This window comes from Caenorhabditis remanei, chromosome V, assembly GCF_010183535.1.
Source record: "Caenorhabditis remanei strain PX506 chromosome V, whole genome shotgun sequence".
Lineage (NCBI taxonomy): Eukaryota > Metazoa > Nematoda > Chromadorea > Rhabditida > Rhabditidae > Caenorhabditis > Caenorhabditis remanei.
In genome coordinates, this window is record NC_071332.1 from 2,847,666 (window position 1) to 2,871,517 (window position 23,852).

The window sequence follows — 23,852 nt, forward strand, 5'->3', positions numbered from 1 at the left end:
GTTGACTTTTCTTTCTATTCAAAGATAATTGAGCAAAAAAAGCGAAAAAATTGAGTGAAAATCGCGAAAAATAGAAAAAATGCAATCGCGCTCCACCGAACTCAGTCGTGTACTTCACGTGGACAAGCTGAAAATGAGTTTTTCAGCCGTTTTCAAGGGTTTTTTTCCCAATTTTCAGCATGTTTTTGTATAAAAAATTCACTATTTCACAAAAATTGAGAAAGAAACGCAAAATCGACAAAAAAACTTTTTAAAATCTGAAAAATTATCTTTTTTTTTTCATTTTTTTCACTCAAAAATACATATTTTCCATGAATTATTAGTTTCTGATGACATTAAATAAAGAATCTAGCGAAAAATTCCCCTGAAAACCCAAAAATTTGAAATTTTTGGCAATCGCGCTCCACCGAACTCGCTCGTGTACTCCACGTGGACAAGGCGCGAAGATTGATTTTGACTTAGTTTTAGGGGTTTTAATCGATTTTCGACGATTTTCTTAGTTTTCTTTGCAGAGAATACCACCGATAATGTTATAAAACCTGAAATTTCAAAAACTTAAAAATTTTGAAAAAAACTTAATTTTTCGGTTTTTCTGTCAAAATTATAAATTTCTTCACACTGTCCTAACTATGATGATTCTCAAAGTAAAAACGAGGGAAAAATTCTAGAAAAAACCCAAAAATTTTAATATTTTCGCAACCGCGCTCCACCGAACTCCATCGTGTACTCCACGTGGACAAGTTGGAAATTTCATTCAATTTTCGTGATTTTCATAGGATTTTTAGAGGAGAATGATGTAAAACAAGGAAAGTTTCAATATTTTACACTGAAAAATCGAATTTTTTAGTTTTTTTTCACCAAAAATTTGCAGCCATTTCTCGCTCTCGAGCTGAAATGTCAACTGAAAGGAGTCACCGAACTCCGCCCCGACGACACTGAAACATTCCATTGGCATCTGAAATTGAAATGCACGAATTGTGGAGAGGCACCCGATCATTGGCAGTATGTCGTGCTCAATGTGAGATAATTTAACAATGAAAAAAAAATTCTGGAATTTTCCTTTTTTTTCGTTTTTTTTGAATAAAATGCCTATTTTTGTCCATTTTTAGGAGATGCTCGATGTTCCCGGAAGTCGTGGCGAGGCGAATCTGGTGGAAAAGTGCAAATTGTGTGGAAGAGTCAATACATTGAGTTAGTGAGACCGAAAATCGCTGAAAATCTGGAATTTTCACTCAATTTTGGTTCAAAAAACCTGTTAGAAAGCAAAAAAATCCACTAAAAACCCAATTTTCCGCTTTAAAACACCACGAAAATAGGATTTTTAGAATATTTTTATTCAATTTCCGATTTGAAAATTTTTTTTTCGTGTGCATTCTGACGTGGCGGTGTTTGCGGACCGGAGTGCATTTGATTTGACGACAGTTGTCCTACAGTAACCCTTTTAGTGAAAAATAGCGAAAAATGGGGTTTTCAAGTGAAAATTTCGCGAAAAATATCTTAAAATCGAGAAATTCGATGATTTTTGACAAAAAAAAATTGTGTTTTCAGAAAAAATAGTTTAAAATTATGATTTTTGACCCGATTTCAGATTTTCAGAGTTTTTAACTAGAAAAGCGCATTAATTAATTAGTTTATACTTCAAAAATCCGTTGTTTACTCTAAAATCAAAATTTTAGCTCTGAATTTCGAAAATTTCAAAAAAAAAAAATTTTAATTCAAAAAAAAAAATTTTTTTAAATTTTTTTTCAAAAATTCAAAAAATTTTCAGCAATTCTCCCCGACCACTTCAAAAGCTACAATGTCGACAAAAACGAGCAATGGCAACAAATCGCCGTCTTCGATTGTCGCGGAATCGAGCCATTCGATTTCAATCCAAATGTTAGTGGCCTAGAAAATGCGGCCATGGCCGAGTTTTTGCATTTTCTAGGCCATCAAAACTGAATTTTTGGATTTCAGGGCGACTGGATTGCGAATAGTATCGAGACTGGAAAACCGTTCCGCGAGATTGATTTGAGCGAGAAGGAATGGGTCGACTTTGACGATAAAGCGATGGAAGCCGTCGAAATCAGCGATTTCGATGCTCAATTCACCACTGTCCGTGATCCAAAGAAGAAATAATTCCAGTTTTTGAGAAAAAGAATTTTTCGAAAAATTTTTTTTTTTTGATCGAAAATTTTTTTTTCCATTTTCCTAAAATTTTCTTTTCCTACATTCTGCCACTTTTCCTACTATTTTCCCTCGTTTCCCCGTTTTTAAACATTTCTTCTGTTTTCTATCACTAAAAACTCAATAAAACCTTCATTTTTCATGAAATTAGCAATGGAGCGCACTTGCACTCTCTCTCAATAGTACAAATATTGTTTTTTGGTTGAGAATGCTGATCGCATTGAAATGGCGAATTGGATGCAGGAGAAGATGAATAGCAGGGTGTGGACGGTGATCTAAAATTTTGGAAATTTTAAGTTTGATGATGCAAGCGCGCTCTACCGAAAAATTGCGGGGACTTGGAATTTTGGGATTTTAAGAACGGATTTGGATTCAGCTCGATGAGAGCTTTCAGAAAAGTATAATCATGAGTATATTCTGTGCTAATTGGGTCTCACCACGAAAACTACAGTACCCATGTTTTAAAGGCGCATACTGTAGTTTTCGTGGTGAGACCCAACTTGAACAGTATACAGTCATGATTATACTTTTCTGAAAGCTCTCGATGAACTGAATTCGAAAATCGATATGATTTTGCATGAAAGTTTAAGGGAATTGAGAAAAAGCTTGAAAACGATTTTAGCCTGGAAAATGAGGTCAAGCTATTTTTTGAAAGAGATTTTCATATCCAGTAAGGTGAGAGCTTTCAGAAAAGTATAATCATGACTGCATTCCGTGCTAACTGAGTCCCACCACAAAAACTACAGTACCCCTGCTTTAAAGGCGCATACCGAAGTTTTCGTGGTGAGACCCGACTTGAACAGAATGTGGGCATGATTATACTTTTCTGAAAGCTTTCGATGAGCTGAATTCGAAAATTGATAAGGTTCCGCGTGAAAATTCGAGCAAGAAAAGTTTGATCTACCTGAATAGCGGCGATCTCTCTTTCAGTCTCTTGTGGTAACCAATCGATATAAGGATGCGTGAAATGCACGACACGCATACAGTAAGCCTCCCGATGGGATAGCCAATGACAGTGACGAGTGATCATATGGGGTACTGTATTCCGATTGAACCAACAGAATATTCCGAAACTCGTCGTCGCATTCAGAAGGACTGCGAACGCGGCGCCCACGATATTCACCGCCCGTGTCGTCGATCCATGACACTTTGTACGCCAGGAGACGACGCCCTGAAGCAGGGAGAATAGACCGATGGCTAGTGGGAGATGGAGGAAGAAAAATGTGCAACAATAGCGGAGATGGAAGAAGGAGACGACGATGAGAAAGATGGATATGACCACTTGATAGTGGTATGAGTAGAGACGGATTCTGCAAAAAAAATTGGAAATTTTTTTTGAATCATCTGAAAAAAAATCTGAAAATTGCTCAACTTTGGATGCTTGTAACTCTGCTATATAATGTCCAATCAGCTCCAAATTATTTTGGATGTGTAGATCAAAAATAGGGCTACATTTTTGCAATTGAAAGTTTTTGATAGCTATTCACGCCTTCGAGTTATGCGCCTTTAAAGTTAGGCATGTAGCCTCGCGCCAGGGGGAGGGAGGGAGGAGACGCAGAGAAGCGAGACGCCCCTCCTCTTTTTGCACACTCTCTCGCGCCTCCTAGAGGCGACAGAAAACCCCTTGTATCTCAAAAGTGTGGATAGCTATCAAAAAACTTTTAACTACAAAAATGTAGCCCTATTTTTGATCTACACAACTATATTATTTTCATTAAATTTAATGCAGAACTGAGACTGCTACGTAGGTTCAAAGTTGACCAATTTTTTACCTAAAATTCATCAGAAAAAAGAGAAAAAAGTTACAGTAATCCCCATTTTTTTTCCAAAGACTCACTTTGTCTCCACTGCACTATAAAATGTGAGAAAAGTACAAATTAAAAGTTGAGTTCCAGACAAGATGGTCAACGATATTGAAGTGAAGAATCGGATCCATTCGCGTTCCTGAAAGCCGAAAAATTGCAGTTTAGTTTGCAAATGCGCTCTACTGGACAAAGTTTCAATAGAGCGCACTTTCATACCTTCGGCTCCCATCCCAATTTATCCAATATCGACAACTGTAGATTTGCAAGAAGATCGTTGCAAGACCCAACCATCGCTATGGTTCGATATTTCAACCCGTGGCAGACACCGTCTTTTATTGTCTCGTCGGCGTCTGGAAAATATAAAATTGTAGGGGTTACTGTAATTTTTTTTTCATTTTTCTGAAGAAATTTTGGTGAAAAATTGGTCAACTTTGAATCTACGTAGCTGTCTCGGTTGAGCTTCAAATTTTGTGAAAATATTATGGTTGTGTAGATCAAAAATAGGGCTACATTTTTGCAGTTAAAAGTTTTTTGATAGCTCTTCACGCTGTCGAGATACAACGGGTTTCCTGAGACTACCCTGTAGGCGAGAGAGTGTGCAAAAAGAGGAGGGCGTCTCGCTTCTCTGCGTCGCTCCCCCTCCCTCTCTCTCGCAGCTATCTACATGGGGTAACTTTGAAGCCCCGTATCTCTGTAGGGTGAATAGCTATCAAAAAACTTTCAATTGCAAAAATCTAGCCCTGTTTTTGATCTACACAACTAATATAATTTGGAGCTGATTGAACATTATATAGCAGAGTTATAAGCTTCCAAAGTTGAACTTTTTTTATTTTTTCGAAAAATCTACTAACATTTAAACTCATTGATGCAATAAGTTTCCATTAACGATGAGAAGAAAAAGAAGAATCCAATTGATGAACATGTTAGCTGTAGGTAGAAGTCACATCTGAACTCAAAAAATTGGAGGGTGGCAAGTACGCTCTAATGATAAGTGACTCACCGATTGGGGTACCTCAGAAATATGGCGTGGAACGCTGTGACCAACCCGAAAGTCGCATTAATAAATGGGAATAATAGGAAGAATAGAGGGGAGCAATAGGCGATGTGAGATCCACCAAGTGCGAATTCGAACTGAAAAAAAAGAGATTTTGGGTAAATGCGCTCTACTGACAATGACATATTTTTACTTTCCAGATAAATCCTTCTGATTGCAAGTTGATGCAAATGCGCTCTCTTGACAACTTTGTTATTTTGTCATTAGAGCCCACTTGCTATCAGAAAACTTTTGCTTTAGTAAGTGCGCCTCATTGACAAGATTAGAGCGCGCTGGTCGCAGGATTCTATGAGTTTCGAAGTGCGCTCTAATGACAATAACATTTTGTTTTACCATTGGAGCGCACTTGCTATCAGAAAAATGTTTCTAGCAAATGCGCTCTAATCACAACTTTTATGCTCTCAGTGGAGCGCACTTTCTGACACATAAACCCTTTGATAACAAGTGTGCTCTACTGATAAAGTTATTATTATAGTAACTTTGAAGCTTAAGATAAAGCAAATGCGCTCTGTTGCCAAGTTTCAGGTAATGTCAGTAGAGCGCATTTACATTATAGGAAAGTACGCTCCAAACTACAGAGTTGCCATTGGAGCGCACTTTCCAACACCTTCCGGTAAGTACGCTCCAATCACAATCTCCGTGTTATCAGTGGAGCGCACTTTCTAACATTGACAGCAAGTGCGCTCCACTGATAAGGTAAACTCACCACGGCCACCACCGCCAATAACGGATACAAACCCCATCGTGGTCCGCTCGATGCCATTGAACTCAAAACACAAAGTTTTTTTGAAAAAATTTAAACAAAAATCCAAAAAAAACTAAAAGAGGACTAACGAGTCTCCGGATGAACGGACGGGCGGAGAAGAAGACGGGCGGAGCAAAAGAGTAAAACGAGAAGATTCTGGAGGGAAGGGAGGCGATGGATGGAGGCACACAATTTTTTCCCTTCTTTGGGAAAAGGCAAATCAAATTTTTGGGATTGTGAGGGAGGGGTGGGGGGGACTATGATGATGATGATGATGGGTGGTCTTCGAGGAAATTTTTTGATTGAGGACATGTTTTTTTTTATGGGGACGGAGATAGTTGATTGGACTCTAACAGGGCAAAAAATTTGGGTTTTTCCCTAAATTGAGCATTTTGGAGGGGAGGGTCAAAGGATTGTCATAAGGGGGGTCTACATGGTGTTGCCCCCGAATTAGAACCGCCCGGATCAAAACTGGTACGAATCAGAACCGATTAAAAAAATGGTTTCTAGATTTGACGGCGGTTCTAATTCGGGACTGCACCATCACGATTGAGAAATAGCGTGGGAAACGGCGAGACGCAGAGAAGGAGGTTTTGAAACTGGGACATTTTTGCAAGCGCATAAAGTTATGGGCGGAGCTTAAACTGCAAGCTTAATTAAGCGGCGCGGTTCTAAGTTTTGTTTTTTTTCCAAATTAAGAACCGCGCCGTTTGCAGTTTTAGCTCCGCCCACAACTTATGCGTGTTCCAGCCCGCGAATTTTTTTTTGAAAATCGAACACTTTTGACAATTTGTCAGACGTTCTTCTAATTCAGAATCATAATAAATCCAAAATTTGACTTTTTGCAACAAAAAAAAAACAACAAATTCGAAAAAACTTGAATTTTGACTTTTGGTCTCAATCAACCGGGCCAAGCCGGTCCAAGAAAAAGTATAGGAATCCCCAAAGTTGCCAAATGACTGGTTTCAACACGTCCCTGTTTTCCAAATACTGATAGCTTACCTAGACTAAAGGGAGGATTTCGAAAATCTGGAAACATGTTTGGATATTCCTTCGAAAATACTCAAAAACTCCCTTAAAAATCGAATTTTCAGCGCAAAAATGCTCGAAATAACCAGTGCTGGCCGAACTTTTTGTTTTTTTGTGTTTCTAGGCTACCGAAAGTTCTTCCACCGGTTCATTTCGTTATTATTCTTTAATTTTTCGTGTTTTCAGTGTTGTCAGCCTATCCATACTGTGAAAAGGATGCATTTTAAGAAAAATTATGAGAAAAACTGGGGGAAAAAACGTTCCGTGGCCTTGAAACCCAAAAAACAAAAGTTCGGCCAGCACTAACTGTTTTCAGCATTTTTGGGCTGAAAATTTGTGTTTTTTGGGAATTTTTTTTGAGGTTTTTGTTCTTAAAAATTACCTGAATCTCTTGCAGAATTTAAAGTGTCTGTACACCAATTTTTGGATTATTCCTGCAGATTTTCAGTGAGATGGACATCCGGACGTACAGAGCAAAAGACAGACTGCAGAGAAATGATCATCTGAAATAATATACATAGGTTTATACAGATTTCAATGTCAGCTTCAGTTTTAGTTAGAATTCGCGTGAATTGAATTTTTTTTTTAAATCAAAAAGTTATCAACTACAAAAATGAAACTTTTTTTTTGATCTACACAAATAATATAAATCTTGAATTGTTTGAAAACAAATATTTCAAATTTTCTCAAAATTTTTCACTTTTTATCTTTCAAATTCTTCAGATCTTTCAGATTCGAAACTCACTACTCAATAATACACATATTTGCAGATTCCAGTATAGAAAAAAAACAAACGTTTCTATTCAATTTCGCAACAAAATCTGATGACCATCTGTCTGTGTATCCAGATGCCAAGACCCCCCCCCTGGTTTCACTTTTTAAGAGGATTTTTATTCGGGCAGATGAAGAAAAATACAAATTTATTTGAAAAAAATGAAACAAAATTCAATTTGATTTTCAAAATCAATCATTTTTGAGCTGAAAAATGTTCATCAAAATTTGAAAGCTTGTAGATCAAACATATGTTTTCAAATCATTTCAAGTTTATATTATTTTTGTAGATCAAATCTAGCTCTACATTTTTATAATTGGAAGTTTTTTGATAACTATCCACCCTATTATGAATTCATTTTTATCTGTGCATGAGAAGTCCGCGCCGCACTCGCGCGGCGACCACGCCCACCCCGATTTCAACGCTGCGTTCAATTTTTGAACACTGCTGCAAGAAATGGGCGTGGCCGCCGCGTGAGTGCGGCGCGGACTTCTCATGCACAGATAAAAATGAATTCATAATAGCGAGATATGAAAGTTTGAAGTTAACTATGGGCGCTCCCTCCTGCATCTTTAAAGACTCATATCCCAAAAGTGGGCGGAGCTATCAAAAAGTTGTTAACTACAAAAATGTAGCCCTGGTTTTGATCTTCACAACTCATATACTTTTGACCTTGTGAAACTGTACCCAGCTCTTCAAACCTCAATCCTAAAAACAAAAGCGAGCTTATCCGATTTTTGAGAAGAAAACATGTTTTTTGGAGTTTCAAATAGTTTGTTTGTCCGGATGTCTGTCTGTGTGTCCATCACATCCGGATGTCCAAAATCTTGTAAAAACAAGAAAAATTCTCAAGTTTCTGATTTCTTTAGATTCTCAATGTCCATCTGTGGATCCGGACATCTGACAGCTATTAGCCGAGCAAATTCGTTACAACTGCGCCCCACCGCAAACGAGAGAGTATCGGCGAGAGACGCAGATTTTTTTCTCGCGCCAACAATTATTTTCCCAGTTTTTGACCTATTTTCACTATTTTTCGAAAGTTTTTATGTAATTTGTTCTTAAAAACAGCGAAAATAGGTCAAAAATGGTAAAAAATATTTGTTCGCGCGAGAAAAAATTCTGCGTCTCTCACCGATACTCTCTCGTTTGCGGTGGGGCGCAGTTGTAAGAGGGGGTGGGCCGCTAATAGTGCGCTCCACCGCAATCATTTCTTAGCTCGTTTTTCAGTATTTGCAATAGAGCGCATTTTCTTTTTCTCATAATCCTATTTCTTCTCCCCCCTAAATCCGAACACATCTCCCTTATTTTCTATTTTCACTCCCCCCCTATCCTAATTGCGATTATCGCCACCCCGCCTAGGCTCCCCTTCCCGAATTCGGCTCCTTCCTAAACTCAATTATAGAGAGAGAGTCAACCTAAGTGGAAGAAGAAGAAGAGATAATCTAATCAAGGCTGTGTGCTCCGCCGTCGTCGTCTCAAACCAATCGCCTCGAAAAAGTGGGCGTGGCTTGGGTACCTATCCGTCGGGTAGGGAGGGGGGGTACGGTGTCGAGGGTAGAGGGAGGAGCAACCACCAGTCAGGGCCTCCACGCTCTCTTTCTCTTCAGAATACCCCCTTTCACCACGACGTCTTCTCACTACTTTACTGACGGTGCCGGCTCCGCGACAACGATGAGCGACAATTTGTTGAACGGTGGTGGCGGTGGCGGCGGCGCTTCGACGGTCTCCCAGGTAAGAATTCTGGAGCTCTTCTGGAGCTTCTGGAGCCCCTTAACGATGCAAACGAAATAAACAGTAATACGATTTGGTGTGTGGCGCCCCCCTCTTTCCCCGACGACGAAGCGCCGAGAGCTCCATAATTAACTTTTCTGGCGCTCAGCTCAGCACAATATTCTTGCCTTTTTCGGAAGACTTGTGTGTGTTGGGGAGGAGTCTCTGTGTGTGTGTGTGTCTTCCCCTCATAAATTCATTATGGAAATTTGATTGTTAGATGCTCTCACGATCAGTGGCACACACACACACATACCCTCAGTTTGGCTTCTTTTTTGTGGATGGTGCTGGTGATCAGCTTTTTTCTTTTGGTTTTTGGATTTTCTGGCATTTTGCAAATCATAAAATTTGGCGGTCAACAACTTTTCTATAGAATCCTCACAGCTTAATGAAATAGGTAGGATCTTCCTATGATTATGAGCTTGACAGATTGGCGCGGTGTTAGGTACCGTAGGTGCCGTTTTACAGTGTCAAATGTATATTAGTTGTGTAGATCATGTCTAGAGCTTCATTTTTGTAGTTGACAACTTTCTAATCCAAACACAACCTGGGGAGATAGGAGATATCTTGTGATCTATAACCTTATTGACTTCGGCTCAAGAAAGGAAGTGTTGGCACCATTTTATAGGGTCAGGTACTTTTTTTTGGCTCAGAAGTATATTAGTTGTGTAGATCTAGTCTAGAGCTTCATTTTTGTAGTTGACAACTTTCTAGTCCAAGTAAAACCTGGGGAGATAGGAGATATCTTGTGATCTACAAAGTCTCATTGATTGTGGTTGGCTATTTTTGAGGTCCCGTCACGATGTCACAAAATTTTCCAATGCGGTTGTATTTATATTTATTGTGTAGATTACGTGTAGAGCTTCATTTTTGTAGTTGACAACTTTTTGATAGCTATTCACCCTAGAGAGATATGAAGGTTCGAAGCTCACTCAACAACACGCCACACGCCACCATCTTTAAAGACGCGTATCTCAAAATCGTGAATCGCTATCAAAAAGTTGTCAACTACAAAAATATAGCCCTAATCTTTATCTACACAACTAATATACTTTTGACGCTGTAAAAGTGTACTTGGCACTGTGCCAGCTCTAGATAAGGCTGCTCCTCTAGGTACCGTATACCAACACTTAGAACAACAAGGTCTGCGTTTCACTACTGAGCTGTAGTTTGCTACAATCACCTTATCTCTCACGTCTATAACTACCGTATCCGCCGCTTAGTTTAGCACTAAGACTACGGAAAAGTACCGCCCGTACCAGCGTCCGTTGCTCACTGCCTGACGCGCTCAACAGCTTGAGATCCTAGTTGTAGTTTGCTACAGCTACCGTAACCCTAGCTCTGCGCCCTATAGCTATACATATCCGCCGTTTAGCTAAGCACTACAATAGGAGGTGTCAAGTTTATAAGCCTATGACTACGGTAGTCACGGAAGAGTGCGCTCACCACCATCAGATCCTTACAGTGATCCCGCCGATACCTAACCTACCGTAACCCTTCCCCCAATTTCAGTTCCAAGAAAAAGTGAAAGATCTCGGCGTCTCCCTGCACGACTTCACCGCCTATTACCCGAGCTCTTTGGATGTTTCCGCATCGCTTCGACCGATTTCCGATCCGTCAGGTTGGTTCACTTTTTTTGAGTTTTTAGAGGTTCTTTTGGGAGGAGCCACGAAAAATCGAAAATTACATCACTCAGAATATATCAGATTTGCGCGCGCGCGCGCGTGGGGGAGTCATATTTGATGTGGTGCCTCCTCTAGTCAGTCCACGGACCCTTATGACGGCTAGAGGTGTCCCCCTTTTTCATGTGTCAAGTGCTGGTTTTATTACACTTATGCAACCGTCAAAGGTATCCCACTGGGCGCTTAAGAGGGGCGTGTTGGTTTTGATGATCTTAGGATTCAAGATTCCGAGCCATCTGGTCTTAAGTCTTGGCACCTGTATGAATTTCTGAGGGCCGGGGGATTGTAAAAAGTTATTTTAAGGATTAGAGAGTGCAAGGCTTAGTGCGCTTAAAGTTTTAAGGGTCTGTGGTTTAAGTTTTTGTAAAAATTTGTAAATCCAAGAATCTCCGTTTTTTACTGCTAAAGGGTTTGAGGTCTCTGCCTGAGGACCCATACCTTTTGAGGTCACTAATGTCTGTAGGTGTGAAAAATCTGGAGGTTTTATGCTTAAAGGGGTCTGACGCCTAGGATTGGGGGCTGATAAGATTTTGAAGCTTGAAAAACTTGAAATTCTGAAAATCTTTGGTTCAAACATCTGGGGACCTGTATACCCGGATCCAAGACCTCCGAGGCTTGAAGCTTTGAATCTCTGAAAATCAAGATATGTGAAAGTTTGAGCCTCGAAGTCATCGAAATCTCCGAGCTGAGAGTTATTTATGATTAAAGTTCCTAAATTGTGATAGCCTACGAGTTTTAGGATCCGAGGATTAGAATTTGAGACTTTTAGCTCTAAGATCTGAAATTTTCGATATCCAAGAGCTTGAAAATTTAAAAATTTGAGATTCTGAAATTTTGAGACCCAAAGTTCGGGGTTCGCATACTTGTCAACGGGCCGACACGAGCCGACACGGGCCGGCTCGTAACTCGCGTCAAAATGAATATTATGAGCTGAAAAATATACCAAAATGTAGATCTCGACGAGTTCTATGGCCGTGGCCTACTACGGGCCGGATGTCTATCCGTTAATATGCCGCGGGCCGGGCTAGAATGGCTTTCTTGGCCATTTTCGCGTTTTTTGGCACTTTTTCCCGGCCCGCGGCACATTAACGAATAGCCATCCGGCCCGTAGTAGGTCACGGACATAGAACTCGTCGAAATCTACATTTTGGTATATTTTTCAGCTCATAATATTCATTTTGACGCGAGTTACGAGCCGGCCCGTGTCGGCTCGTGTCGGCCCGTTGACAAGTATGGGGTTCGAAATTCTAGAAGCCTAAAACCCTAAAACCTGGAAAACGTGGGATCCCCGAAATCTTGAATTTTAGAATTTTGGAGATTACTGACAATTTATGAATCTGTGAATTTGAAATTCTGAAACCTGAATGTATTGGTGTTTTAGAAATCTGAAAATATAAGGGCTTCGTTGATATTCGCTCCAATTTCTCTAAGATCCAAGGCTCCGAATCTCTAAGGCTTCGACAGTTTCATTCCTGAATATTCAAGAGTTTGAGGATCTGAGGTTCCGAGAATTCTAAAATTCTGAAATCCCTAAAATCTAAGAAATCGAACTTTCTGGTTTCAACATCTTTAGATCCTGACTCCGCTAGCCTCCAATAGTGCGACGTTTCAAGTTTCTGACGTTGGAGGATTCTCGGAATCTGAAGCTCCTGAATCCTGAAATTCTCTCTGACTTAGTTTACTGGGTCCTGAGGGTCCAGGTCTCTGAAGGTCTAAGGTTCCGACATTTCGATGCTCCAAGGTTCTCAAAATCAAGGATCCTGAAACTCTTGAAACCCTGAACATCCTCCCTGTCCTAGTTTACTGGGTCCGAGAACTCTGAGGCTCTGAAGATCCGAAATCCTAGAGTACTGAAATCCTTAAAACCCGATTCCTCTAGGAATTTTCGATCCACCCAGGCCCTAAGGATCCGATATTCAGAAGTTTCAAGACTCTGGGAATCTGAGTCTCGGAGACCTCCCAGCTCCGAGCGACCCGCTGACTCCTCTAGCCCGTTCACTGAGACAGAGGATCTGAAAATCAGAAGCGCCTAAGATTCAAGACCTCCCAGCTCCATAATCTCCGCAAGCTCTGTCCGCACCAACTCTGTGACGGTACTCCCCCCCCCTCTCGAAAAATTCAATGGAGCATGTGCTCTTCTTCTCCTCCTCACCCACCCAATTATGACGCCTGTTGCCAGATGCTCACTCTTATCCTTTTCCTCCCCCCCCCCCATTGTATCCTTTCCTTCAGTCTTCTTGACTTTGCGCGAAGTGTCCCCCCCCCCCTTTTTCTTATTCACTTCTCGATTAGTAGCCAGGGTGTCTACCCCTAATCCTAAAAACATAACACAACCACAATGGATTATTACGGTAAGACAAGCGCAAATTTCGAAATATTTCCCCCCTGAAACATCTGTTCCTTAAGACTTTCCATTTTTAAGCCTCTCTCTCGTTTTGCAGATGGGGCATTCAAAAAGATTAAATCCGAGGGCATCGGCGGTGGTGGATCGGTTTTTGGATCGTCGATTGCCGGGGTCACGAATACGCCAGCGAGGTGAGTCTGAACACGAAAAATTTTTCTAAGGGGTTACGGTAGTTGAGTTGGGCTGGCGCGCCTTTGACGCGTTGGGTTACTGTAGCGTTCTTAAATAGGCTGGCGCGCCTTTTGGCGACCAGTACAGTATGATAGGGTTACTGTAGTATTTGTAAGTCGGTTAGGCTGGCGTACCTTTGACGCGTTTTTTGCTACAGTTGGAAGTCTAGGATCTCATCACAAAGTTTAGGATTTCGAAGTTCTGGTTGCTGGGTTACTGTAGGTACAGTATTTCTGATGATTTGGAGTTACAGTAATCCTAACTACAGTGAGCTGAGTTCAGTTTTTGAGAAAACAATTGAAAACTCGAATATTTTCAGCATTTTCTGAAATTTTTGAAATTTGAAAAATCCAAATTTTGAAAAGTTGCTCAACTTTGATCAATCCTAATTCAGCGTCCTGATGCTTAAACTTAATGAACTTTTTCGCAAAATGTAGATCAAAGCAGGATTCACATTTTTGTAGTTGACAACTTTTTTATACAACAAAATCCTAAAAAGTTATGAATGTTTTTAAATAGGTATTAAATTTTGGACAAAAATTTTTTGGTCGATTTCAACTAGACGTAGCTATGCTCTAGAGGGTCCCACTGTGCTAGAATTAAATTTTTTGAGTAGATCAAATCTAGATCTTTATTTTTGTAGTTTACAATTTTTTGATACGATGGGATCCTGAAAAGTTATAGCGTGATTTTTAAGACCAACCAAAATTTTTTAAAAATTTCGAAAAAAAATTTTTTTGAATTTTTTGAATCATAGGTTTTCTCACTAACAACAATAACCCCAACTACCGTAACCCGGTCTCTCGTTGCAGGCTGTGTAGCCTAGAGCGACCCGAATCAGAGCGTCTCAATTCCAGGCGGAGACATCGGACGACGTTCACCCAGGAGCAACTTCAGGAGTTGGACGCCGCGTTTCAAAAGAGTCATTATCCGGATATCTATGTTAGGGAGGAGTTGGCCAGGATCACCAAGTTGAATGAGGCGAGAATTCAGGTGAGATTCAAAAAAAGAAAAAAACTTGAGCTTGGGGGAAAACTCGAACCCGCGACCTGTTGCGCAACAGGAGCGCGCGTTCCCGGGTCGACCACCGGCGACAGTTTCTACCGATAGGGTGGAGGGCGTATAAGTTTCTGAGCTTTCCTGAGGACTACCACACGCGCCTCCGACACGCCAGCCTCCTGAGACAATAGTAGATGAAATCTAACATAACATGTGCACTAATTTGTTGTCTTCCTGTGTTGTGTTCATCATCTTATTCCCCCTTTTCCACTTCGTATTCATCTCTTGTATTGTTAATTGCTGCCTTCTCTATAAGAGGACAGATAGTTGTGCCATCCCGGCTGACCACCTACTGTGCGCTAAATATCCACCACTAAACATCTGGAGGGTTCAGGGGGGAAGGATTAGTCATTGAGCTTGTGTGAAGTCACTCAGGGATGAGATAATTGGTCAGAGAGGGAGGGGATTCTGGATTTAGTCTTGGTGATCTAGAAGCTGGAGACGATAAAGCTGGAAATTGAGGGATTCACAAGGGCTGGCGTGCCTGAGACGCGTTTTGGATTTTTTAGGAGATTTGAGGGAGAAGGCTGAAGAGAGTAGTTGAACAATGACACTAGAAAATTTTGAAAAAAATTTTTTTTGGAATTTTTTGAAATTTTTTTCTTACTCATTTCTGGCCTATTTTACATGTTTTTTTCACGTTTTTCAAAGTGATTGCAATCAAAAATACCGGTTTTCTGAAAAATTTGAGCAAAAAGCCACTTTTCCCAAATTTTTTGGTTTTTGGATTACTGTAGGTGCTGTGAGATTACTGTAATTGCTCCAATTCCTTTGAATTTAGATTTATTGTGTATATCAAATCTAGATCTTCATTTTTGTAGTTGACAACTTTTTTCTAGGTGTTCACCCTGAAAAGTTATAGGCTATCAAAAATTAGCAAAAATCACAAAAAACGTTTTTTTTTCAAACTGCTGTAACTTTTCTAGATTAACTCCTATCAAAAAGTTGTCAACTACAAAAATGTAGATCAAATCCAGGGCTTTTCAAAAATATAAATTTCATCTTTAACTGACATCCTCGTTTCTCTGCGTTTCTCATCTCCCTCCACACTCTCCCTCCTTAACTTTAAAGGCGCGTATCTCAAAAGTGGGCGGAGCTATCAAAAAGTTGTCAACTACAAAAATGAAGCTCCAGCTTTGATCTATGCAACCATATAACTTTTGAAATGATCGGGCCTAATCTGACCTTACGAGAATCCTTAAGACGCAGGCTTCCTGACCCAACTTTTCGCTTTTTCTCTCACTTCGAAGCTTTCTTCAAAATCTACCGTAATCTTTTCGTCCTCTTTGTGTGGACGTCTTCTTCTTCTCCTTCTTCCCCAAATTGAATTATGCGCCGCCCGTCTTCTTCTTCGCCAATGCTCAATATCCGTGGAGCCCGCGCTCTTTTTCGTTTTTATAACGATGTGTGCTAGTCTATCGACATTTAAGGAAACGAGGGGTACGAACAAAAGTATCGCAAAAACGGAAGTAGTCTTCTCCTGTCTTGTGGGGGGTTTACGGTAGCTCCACCCCCCTACAGTACCCCTTAATTATGAGTATGTGTGTGTGTTACGTAATCGTTTTGACACCTGGCTGTCTCAAAGTAATCCAATTTTATATTGCAGGTGTGGTTCCAAAATCGGCGTGCCAAGCATCGAAAACACGAGAAGCAATTGAATAAGGTGGGTTTAAGACAAAACAAAAAAGATTTGGTGGGAGCAAAACTCGAACCCTTGACCCTGTGGGTGACGACCGCGCCCACTACCACTGCGCCACTCGTGCACTGAAAGAGATTAGGGTAGGAGGGCGTATAAGAATAGAGGATTCGCCGCCGCTCGCAAAACTTCCCTCCGCATTGACAAATTTTTATTTTTTCAGACAATCAATCCGCAACACTCATTTCTGGCGAATCCCGCCAACACACTGATGCGACAAGGCATGTATTCGAGCGCACTGAATCGAGACGGATTCTGGTATCAATCGTACCAACGTCCGATGCCTTACCCCACAGCGTCGCCGAGCTACTCGAATTCCTTCACCAATCCTATTGCTAAGTGAGTTTTCAGAGGATTTTCAGATCAAAAACTTATAATTTTTTATAGTTTCGGCCACTCAATAGCGTCATTCCCGGCGGACGATGAATTCTATCAGAAGCATCTGGCACTCAGAATGTCGACGACGCCGTCAGCCGCCGCTACAGCTACCTCACTGGCCAATATCAATTATCAGCAGCAGCCACAACAGAATGATAGCAGTGCGAACCCGCCGTCGATTTAGTCACGAAAATGATAAATTTCAAAGATTTTCTAAAACTTAACTCAAAAAGCCAATAATTTATAATTGCGTGTGTGAAATTGAAAGATAAATAACAATAATAAAGAGATCTCACTTCAACCAATTATTGGATTCGAAGAGACCATAAATGTACAATAAGCTGCTGAAAGCGAAATATACAAAAATCCAGAATATTTTGAGATTTAAGCGAGGGAAAGTGTGGGGAGTGAAGAACGCAAGGATGAAGATGAAGAAGGCTCCGCTATCCTGAAAATTTTCGAAAAATTAAATAAATTTTCATGTACAGTACTCACCGGCACGACCCAACTGTACGGATTAATCAACACCCTGTAAAACAAGTTCTCCCTTTGAATCCTTTGACGATGAAACCGTTGACGAAGACGATCCAAGTACGCGGAGACAGGGATTAACAGGTAGAACAAAAGAGCATATAGATATAATACATCGGCGGTCTTCTCATCTGGAATGAGAGATGCTAACATGTTGTAGGCAGATGACCATAGGGGAAGGCATAGGGCTAGGATGGATACCTGGAAATTTATTTAAAAGTTATATAATTGATGAGGAAGCTGATGGAACTCACCTCGAACTCTGCCATTTTCCTAGAGAAATGACGAAAAAGATGAGAAGATGTCGATAATTCTAACACGCACAAATAAGATTACAATTGAAATAGCTTGAAATACTTCTCAGCAGCGAATACCGATTCAATAGCAAATATTCGAATTCTCAATTGATCTTATTCAGAGAATATGTAAAACCAGCCTGGCTGCCGCGCCTTCGGCGCTTCATCCGGCTGGCCTCTCCTCATTTACTTGTTCACCTTCTCAGAAATGTGTCCGCGTGGCCGAGTGGTCCAAGGCGGCTGTCTCTGCGCATAAAGCGCTAGTTCGATTTTGGGCCCGTCCGCCTTTCTTTCTCATTTCTCAAAATTTGCGGACATTGGGACAGATGGACAAACCCCACATGCGTTTTATATATAAGAATGATAAGCAAATTTAGACATTGATATATACAATATTCACAGAATGAAATTACAGAGTCTACTTCTTTTTCTGATTCTTCTTTCCAAAAGTCCGTGGTCTTTGTTCAGCGACAACGTTCTCGACGGGTGCCTCCACGATCTCGGCGGGTGCCTCCACGTCTTCGGCAGGTGCCTCCACAACCATCGGCTCCTCAGCGCCTACATCTCGAATTCCATAGATCGCTCGCATCTCGTTTGGAGTCTTTCCATACCCCATGAGAGCCACCTTCTTGCTTGCGTAATCCAGAAGTTTGTCGGTTTTCAGATAGTCGGCGGCGACGATGAAGTTGAATAGCTCATCCGAATAGATAGGAATAAAACCCACGTCACCTTGTGGAATCACCATATTCTTTGGGCCTTTCATTTCAAGCACGTAAACATCTTCTTCTGCATGCTTATGACACCAATCGACGATCCGCTTCAACGATTTTTCATCGACTTCCACTTTGATTGGTTTTGTCGAATCGTAACCATCGCTACGAGCAAGGTCTTTGAGTGTTTTGGAATGTTTCATGGCCAAATAGGAGATATCAAATTGTTGACCATCCTTTGACTCGACTTTGAAATTTGTCGTACCGGCTGGTTCAGCGGACATGTTAGTAGTTGTAAGTTCTGAAAACAAAATTAAATTGGGTTATCAGGAGTGAAAAAGAGAGCGAGAAGACAAGAAGAGTCGATTAGGTAGATATAAATGACAATTTGGGAACAATTTTGCCGAAATCTGGCTCAAAATCGATAAATACAAGAGACGTGAGGGTGAGAACCGCCAGAAAATACAATTTTCGCGAAAACTTGGTTCCGGAAGAGCAAAGAGCGAAGAATCGACGAAAATAACGGAGGAAATAGAATATTTGCAGGTTTTCACGACGAAAAGCCGTTTAAAAATAGGAAAATGAACAAGAAATCATTTTCTAAAACAGAATATCTCTAAAATTCGCTTACGAAGTGTCAATTTGCAGTTTTTTAGTGGTAAAACACAGATTTCAGCTCAAAATCTCGAAATGCCGGTGATTCTAGACGCGCGCTTTCGAAATACAACAAAAAAGTTGCGAAATTAAAGAAAATTCGACGCAAAAATCACGGAAAACGAGAAGAAACGACGAGAAAAGATGACTTTCGAAATGAGAGAAAGCTGCCGTAAATCGAGAGGAGTACGGTATTCGCGGTAAGAGACATGCGTAAATCGACATATGCACCTTTAATGTCGATTTACGGCGATTATGCAGCTTCTCGAAAAATAATTTTTTCGACGATTTCAGCGGAAAAATGTGATTTTAAGAGTAAAACCACATCGAAAACAAATCCAAAATATAATTCTATTAAAACTACACGGAAATTAATGCGATTTAGGCGTTCATAACTACTCTTTCTACACCAGGCGTCAATCCGAATGAAAACCAAAGCGATTTCAGGCTGTCTATCAAGCAATCGTTGATATATACCATGATTCCGACAAATTGTTGTCAAATAACTCAAATATGCGATGAAGAAACATAGTTTCGAAACAAAAACAATGTTCGGCATGAATTTTTCTCCGAACCTTCGAGTAAAAATCAAATAATTGTTTTTTTAACCGTAGCATAACATAAACTTTTCTCAAAACACAAAATAAATGTCAATAAATTATGATTTCGTGTGAGATCAACTTGAAGACTAGTTTAAGTACATACATTTACAAAATTACAACCTATTTCAAAGATTTGGGGGGAGGGGATGACAAAACGCTGAAAATTCGAAAATAAATACACAAAAAATGTAAAATTTAATCACGACTGGCAATGAGATTGAGGTAATGTTCGATTTCTTCGCCAGTCAAATTGTGAATCGAGTCCTTGCTGACAACGACGACTTCGAGATCCTTGGCACGAACATCGATTCCCAGTGCGGTTTGAAGAGATTCGATAGCGATTTCGGCGGGATGTGTGGAGTCCCATAACTCCTTTTTCTTGATTTTCTTCTCGAGACACGTGGTGGCTGGTCCTTGTTTGACTCCGATAGAGACTGCACGCATTCCACGGTAATATCCAGCTGGGTCGATGCGATACACTTCTGGTCCCTTTTCGTCGTCAAATGAGATGAAGATGATACCTAAAATTGTAAAGGTTACTGGCTGACACTTTTAATAATTCACTCACCAATTCCCAAACATCGCATCTCGGCGTTCTGTGTGTAATACTGATTGAGATCAGCTACCTTCTTGGCCAGCAGATCGACAGGCATATCGTAGCCATTCGCATACTTGAAATGAGCAGCTTCGTATCGTGCACGTTTCACTTGGAACTTGGCGTCAGGCACGATGCCGATGACGCAACACGCGATGGTTTTCGAGATTTGATAGATCGAACTGACCGAGTCGCTGATGACGAGACTGTCTGGGACACGCTTTTGCACGGCGATCACAGCCACATCCTTTCCTTTCACGGCGACCGCTGTCAGATTTGTAGTGTTGATTGCTTTGAATGCGTATTCAACCTGAAAATTGAGATTTTAAACTGCGAAAACTACTTTGTGTAGAAATTATGTACTCACCTGATAGACACGCCCCTCTGGCGAGAAGATTGTGATGTGGCGATCGAATCCGGACATCTGGAAAAAGAAATTAGAGAAGATTAATGAAAAATATGAGTGAGAGAACGAAAAATTATATAAATTACTGATTTCCGTGGATTTATACTTATAAAAGTTGATTTTTCCTGTAAAAGTTGACCGCCAGCTGCCTAATAAATCGTGAAAAGGAGGAGGTGACAGCTGTGAAATGAGAGAGAGGGCGCCGCGGCCGTCAATGTCATTTGAAATTTAGCGCGCGCGCCAAACGTTCAGAAATTTGAATTCAAAGCGTTTTCTCTACTTTTTTGCTAATTTTTTAACAATTATACATTGGAAATGTTGAATTTTATAGTTTTTTCACTGAAAAATCTAAAAATTCACTGCAAAAATTCGAAAAAATCGATTGAGCTTTTGGGTCCGCCCAAGTTTTTTTAAAGGCGCATGCATTTATTTGGCTGAGATATCTCGGCACGATTGATGACGTGGCGCTAATTTTCAAATCCGAACGGGCGCCAAATTTCAGATTTTTCTTTTTTCGGTCTTTTAAAACCGAATTTTCTGGAAATTCAGTGTTTCTAAAATTATTTTGAGATGTTTTCGATCGGAAAAATGATAAAATTCGTCACTTTCGTCATAAATTTCGTCGATTTCCCTTGCTTCTCTCCTAAATTTCCTTCGTTCTCTTCTATAAACTCTCAGATTGATAAAATTCATCACTTTTCTCATAAATTTCGTTACTTATCTCTGAAAAACCTTTCATAATTTGCTCCTCGCCTAATTTTCCTTTTGTTTTCTTCTATCAACTCAAATAATTTCAATTTTCCAGCAACTAACCCCCGACGATGACTCTCGCCGACACTACTAACACCATTGCCCAGGAGAAGGAGGAGAATATCACGAAAGTCGTCACCGAAGTCGTTGGGGAGACCAAGACCACCGTTGTTGAGAAGGAGACTCTCGCTGAGAACGTCGTTGACTCGACAACTTCAGAGGAAGTCAAGGAGTCGGAGAAGACAGTCGAGGAGAAGGAGGCTGCTCCAGTTGAGGAATCCGTTGCCTCTGTTGTGGAGACTGTCGTCGAAACTATCACTGAAACTGTTACCGAGGCTGTTGTCGAGTCTACAACTGAGACTAGAACTGAAACTACACTCACCGAGACTGTTGTCGTTGAGACGACCGTCGTCACTTCTGAAGTTGTCGAGAAGGAAGCCAACGAGACGGCAATGGAGGGGGAGACTGCCGAGGAGACCGCTCCCGAAGCCACGTGAGTTTAGACTCGTTTCTGTTTTATAAATCAATGAATTTCCTTTATAGAAAGGAAAATTTCGATGAGCAACTCATCGCCGGGCGTCGCTTTATGGCGACCAATGCTTTCGACAAGGCTACCGAGGCTCTCAGCCGCGCCGCTTCTATGGGAGCGGAGCTTTTCGGTGAGGGTCACGAAGACACCTTCGAGGCCAACTTCCTCTACGGAAAGGCACTTCTCGAGCTTGGAAAGGTTGAGGATGAGGTACTCACCAACGCTCTCACCGACATTCCAAAGGCAACCGAAGGAGACGAGGAAGTTCAAGACGATCTCGTCGAAAACCCAGAGAACGTTCCACGTAAGTACAGAAAATTAGATTGAGTGATTCTTAATGGTTTTTTCCAGAAGAAGAGCGTGCTGAAATCAAGCACAATGTGGAGGTTGCTCTCGGTGTGGTCTCCGAAGACACTGAAGTGATTGAGGAGGAGAAGACTGGAGAGCCGACGGAAAAGACGGAGGAAGCTGTCGAGAAGATGGAAGGAGATGACAAGGTTGTCGAGGAAGAGCAAAAGGCAGAGGATATCGAGATGGAGGCTGTTGAAGGCGAAACCGCCGAGGAGCCAGTCTCCGATGAGACTGCCGCTGCTGAGGATCAAGAGGAATCCGATTCTGAGGACAACGATGATCCAATCAAGCTCTCTTGGGAACTTCTTGAGGTAAGCCATTGAAATTAATCAATATTTGTTTTTACGAGCCAAATTTCAGACTTCTCGTTGCACCTGCGTGCACAAGCTCAGCGCTCTCGAGTCTGAGGAAAACGTCAACGCTGAAGCTGTCAAGACCTGGAAATTGAACCATGCTGATGTGCTCACGTCTCTCGGTGAACACGGAATCGCTGACAGCAAGTACGAGCAGGCCCAGAAGGACTTGAGCGAGGCGATCGCCATCCAGGCTATTCACCTCCCAGCCACCTCTCGTCTTCTCGCCAACACTACTCATCTTCTTGCCAAAGCTTTCAATATGGATGGTCTCTTCGAAAAGGCGGCGACTCATTTCAGCGATGCCAAGAATATTCTTATTGCTAAGGCTGAGGAGCTGAAGAAGGAGTTGGAGACGGCAAGTGAGGAGACGAAGAAGGATCTCGAGTCCGAGATCAAGGAGCTCGAGGAATTGATTCCTGAACTCGATGCGCTCATTGTCGACTCGCGTGCTTCTGCCGAGCAGACTGAGAAGATCAAGGAGAGTATCAAGCAGGAATTCGAAACAATCGCTGCCAACGCCGCAAAGTTGGAAGGCGAGGAGGCAAAAGACATCTCCAGCATTGTTCGTCGTCCAACGAAGCGCCCGGCGTCAGAAGAGCCAGCTGAGGAGGATATCAAGAAGAGAAAATCGGGAGAAGGTGTTGAGGAAGCTGTCGTCGACGAGAAGGCCATGGAGACATCTGAAGCGACCGCCAACGAATAGTTAAATCCCTTTCTCCTTCCGTCTTTCCATTTCAAACTGTAATTTTTCCCTTACTCAGCCTTACTCGGTCTCAAAAATCCCCCCCCCCCCCCATTTCCTGTCCAATTTGAATTAACAATCGGTTTCATATCGAAATATGTTTGTAATGATCGGTCATCTTCGTATTTATTTTTGACTAATTCTGTGACATAAAACTGTGGAATGCCTCGCTTCAATTGTTTGTTTTTCCTTATAATTTTCTCACAATTTCTTGCAGATTTCTTCATCAACTTCAGGAATTCACCTCAACGACAACAACAGTATCTCGCATCGAAATCTTGTCACATTTCATGATTACCATCTAACTTATTTTACCCTTCTCTTCCCCAACTTTCCCCCATCTCTCACTGTCCACTTGTGTTGTCTCTCCCCCTTCACCAACTCGATTATATACAGGAACCCACTGGTAATTTGATAGTCAAACTCTAGACGAGAGAGTGTTCAAGACGAAGAGACGCCGAGAAATGCGCGGTGCGAACTGTTTATTTGAAAAGAAGCCAAGTGAGTGAGTGCGCGAGAACGAGTGTGGCTGTTTGTTAAAGAGGTATATTTATGAACCAATTTCCTTCAGAATTTTCAGAAAAGCTCTGAAGCCAAAG

General features: G+C 41.2%; 8 protein-coding genes across 8 annotated transcripts; 3 read left to right on the plus strand and 5 right to left on the minus strand.

The window, feature by feature from the left end:
* Nucleotides 1–79: 79 nt before the first annotated feature.
* GCK72_016949 (uncharacterized protein) lies at nucleotides 80–2,118 on the plus strand (the record flags this gene model as incomplete). The annotated part of the gene is made up of 5 exons (XM_053731793.1): nucleotides 80–109; nucleotides 872–1,018; nucleotides 1,110–1,191; nucleotides 1,769–1,878; nucleotides 1,957–2,118. 5 exons carry the CDS (start codon nucleotides 80–82, stop codon nucleotides 2,116–2,118), a joined length of 531 nt encoding a protein of 176 aa, XP_053580706.1.
* Nucleotides 2,119–2,342: 224 nt separating this feature from the next.
* Nucleotides 2,343–5,788, minus strand: GCK72_016950 (uncharacterized protein; the record flags this gene model as incomplete). Its single annotated transcript, XM_003104351.2, has 7 exons — nucleotides 2,343–2,441; nucleotides 3,071–3,476; nucleotides 4,004–4,110; nucleotides 4,188–4,321; nucleotides 4,823–4,917; nucleotides 4,972–5,102; nucleotides 5,732–5,788. 7 exons carry the CDS (start codon nucleotides 5,786–5,788, stop codon nucleotides 2,343–2,345), a joined length of 1,029 nt encoding a protein of 342 aa, XP_003104399.2.
* Nucleotides 5,789–9,242: 3,454 nt separating this feature from the next.
* On the plus strand, nucleotides 9,243–16,915 carry GCK72_016951 (uncharacterized protein; the record flags this gene model as incomplete). The annotated part of the gene is made up of 7 exons (XM_003104297.2): nucleotides 9,243–9,302; nucleotides 10,854–10,962; nucleotides 13,465–13,558; nucleotides 14,456–14,591; nucleotides 16,264–16,320; nucleotides 16,517–16,692; nucleotides 16,741–16,915. The coding sequence occupies 7 exons, from the start codon at nucleotides 9,243–9,245 to the stop codon at nucleotides 16,913–16,915; spliced, it is 807 nt and encodes a 268-aa protein (XP_003104345.2).
* A 108-nt stretch (nucleotides 16,916–17,023) lies between these two features.
* Nucleotides 17,024–17,531, minus strand: GCK72_016952 (uncharacterized protein; the record flags this gene model as incomplete). Its single annotated transcript, XM_053731794.1, has 3 exons — nucleotides 17,024–17,179; nucleotides 17,227–17,463; nucleotides 17,517–17,531. 3 exons carry the CDS (start codon nucleotides 17,529–17,531, stop codon nucleotides 17,024–17,026), a joined length of 408 nt encoding a protein of 135 aa, XP_053580707.1.
* A 445-nt stretch (nucleotides 17,532–17,976) lies between these two features.
* On the minus strand, nucleotides 17,977–18,552 carry GCK72_016953 (uncharacterized protein; the record flags this gene model as incomplete). Its single annotated transcript, XM_003104323.2, has 1 exon — nucleotides 17,977–18,552. One exon carries the CDS (start codon nucleotides 18,550–18,552, stop codon nucleotides 17,977–17,979), a length of 576 nt encoding a protein of 191 aa, XP_003104371.2.
* A 1,167-nt stretch (nucleotides 18,553–19,719) lies between these two features.
* GCK72_016954 (uncharacterized protein) lies at nucleotides 19,720–22,475 on the minus strand (the record flags this gene model as incomplete). Its single annotated transcript, XM_003104399.2, has 7 exons — nucleotides 19,720–20,045; nucleotides 20,093–20,429; nucleotides 20,487–20,543; nucleotides 21,131–21,189; nucleotides 21,339–21,593; nucleotides 21,658–21,786; nucleotides 22,109–22,475. The coding sequence occupies 7 exons, from the start codon at nucleotides 22,473–22,475 to the stop codon at nucleotides 19,720–19,722; spliced, it is 1,530 nt and encodes a 509-aa protein (XP_003104447.2).
* GCK72_016955 (uncharacterized protein) lies at nucleotides 21,347–23,214 on the plus strand (the record flags this gene model as incomplete). The annotated part of the gene is made up of 4 exons (XM_003104381.2): nucleotides 21,347–21,768; nucleotides 21,819–22,108; nucleotides 22,156–22,466; nucleotides 22,516–23,214. The coding sequence occupies 4 exons, from the start codon at nucleotides 21,347–21,349 to the stop codon at nucleotides 23,212–23,214; spliced, it is 1,722 nt and encodes a 573-aa protein (XP_003104429.2).
* GCK72_016956 (uncharacterized protein) lies at nucleotides 22,498–23,183 on the minus strand (the record flags this gene model as incomplete). Its single annotated transcript, XM_053731795.1, has 2 exons — nucleotides 22,498–22,975; nucleotides 23,029–23,183. The coding sequence occupies 2 exons, from the start codon at nucleotides 23,181–23,183 to the stop codon at nucleotides 22,498–22,500; spliced, it is 633 nt and encodes a 210-aa protein (XP_053580708.1).
* Nucleotides 23,215–23,852: the final 638 nt, after the last annotated feature.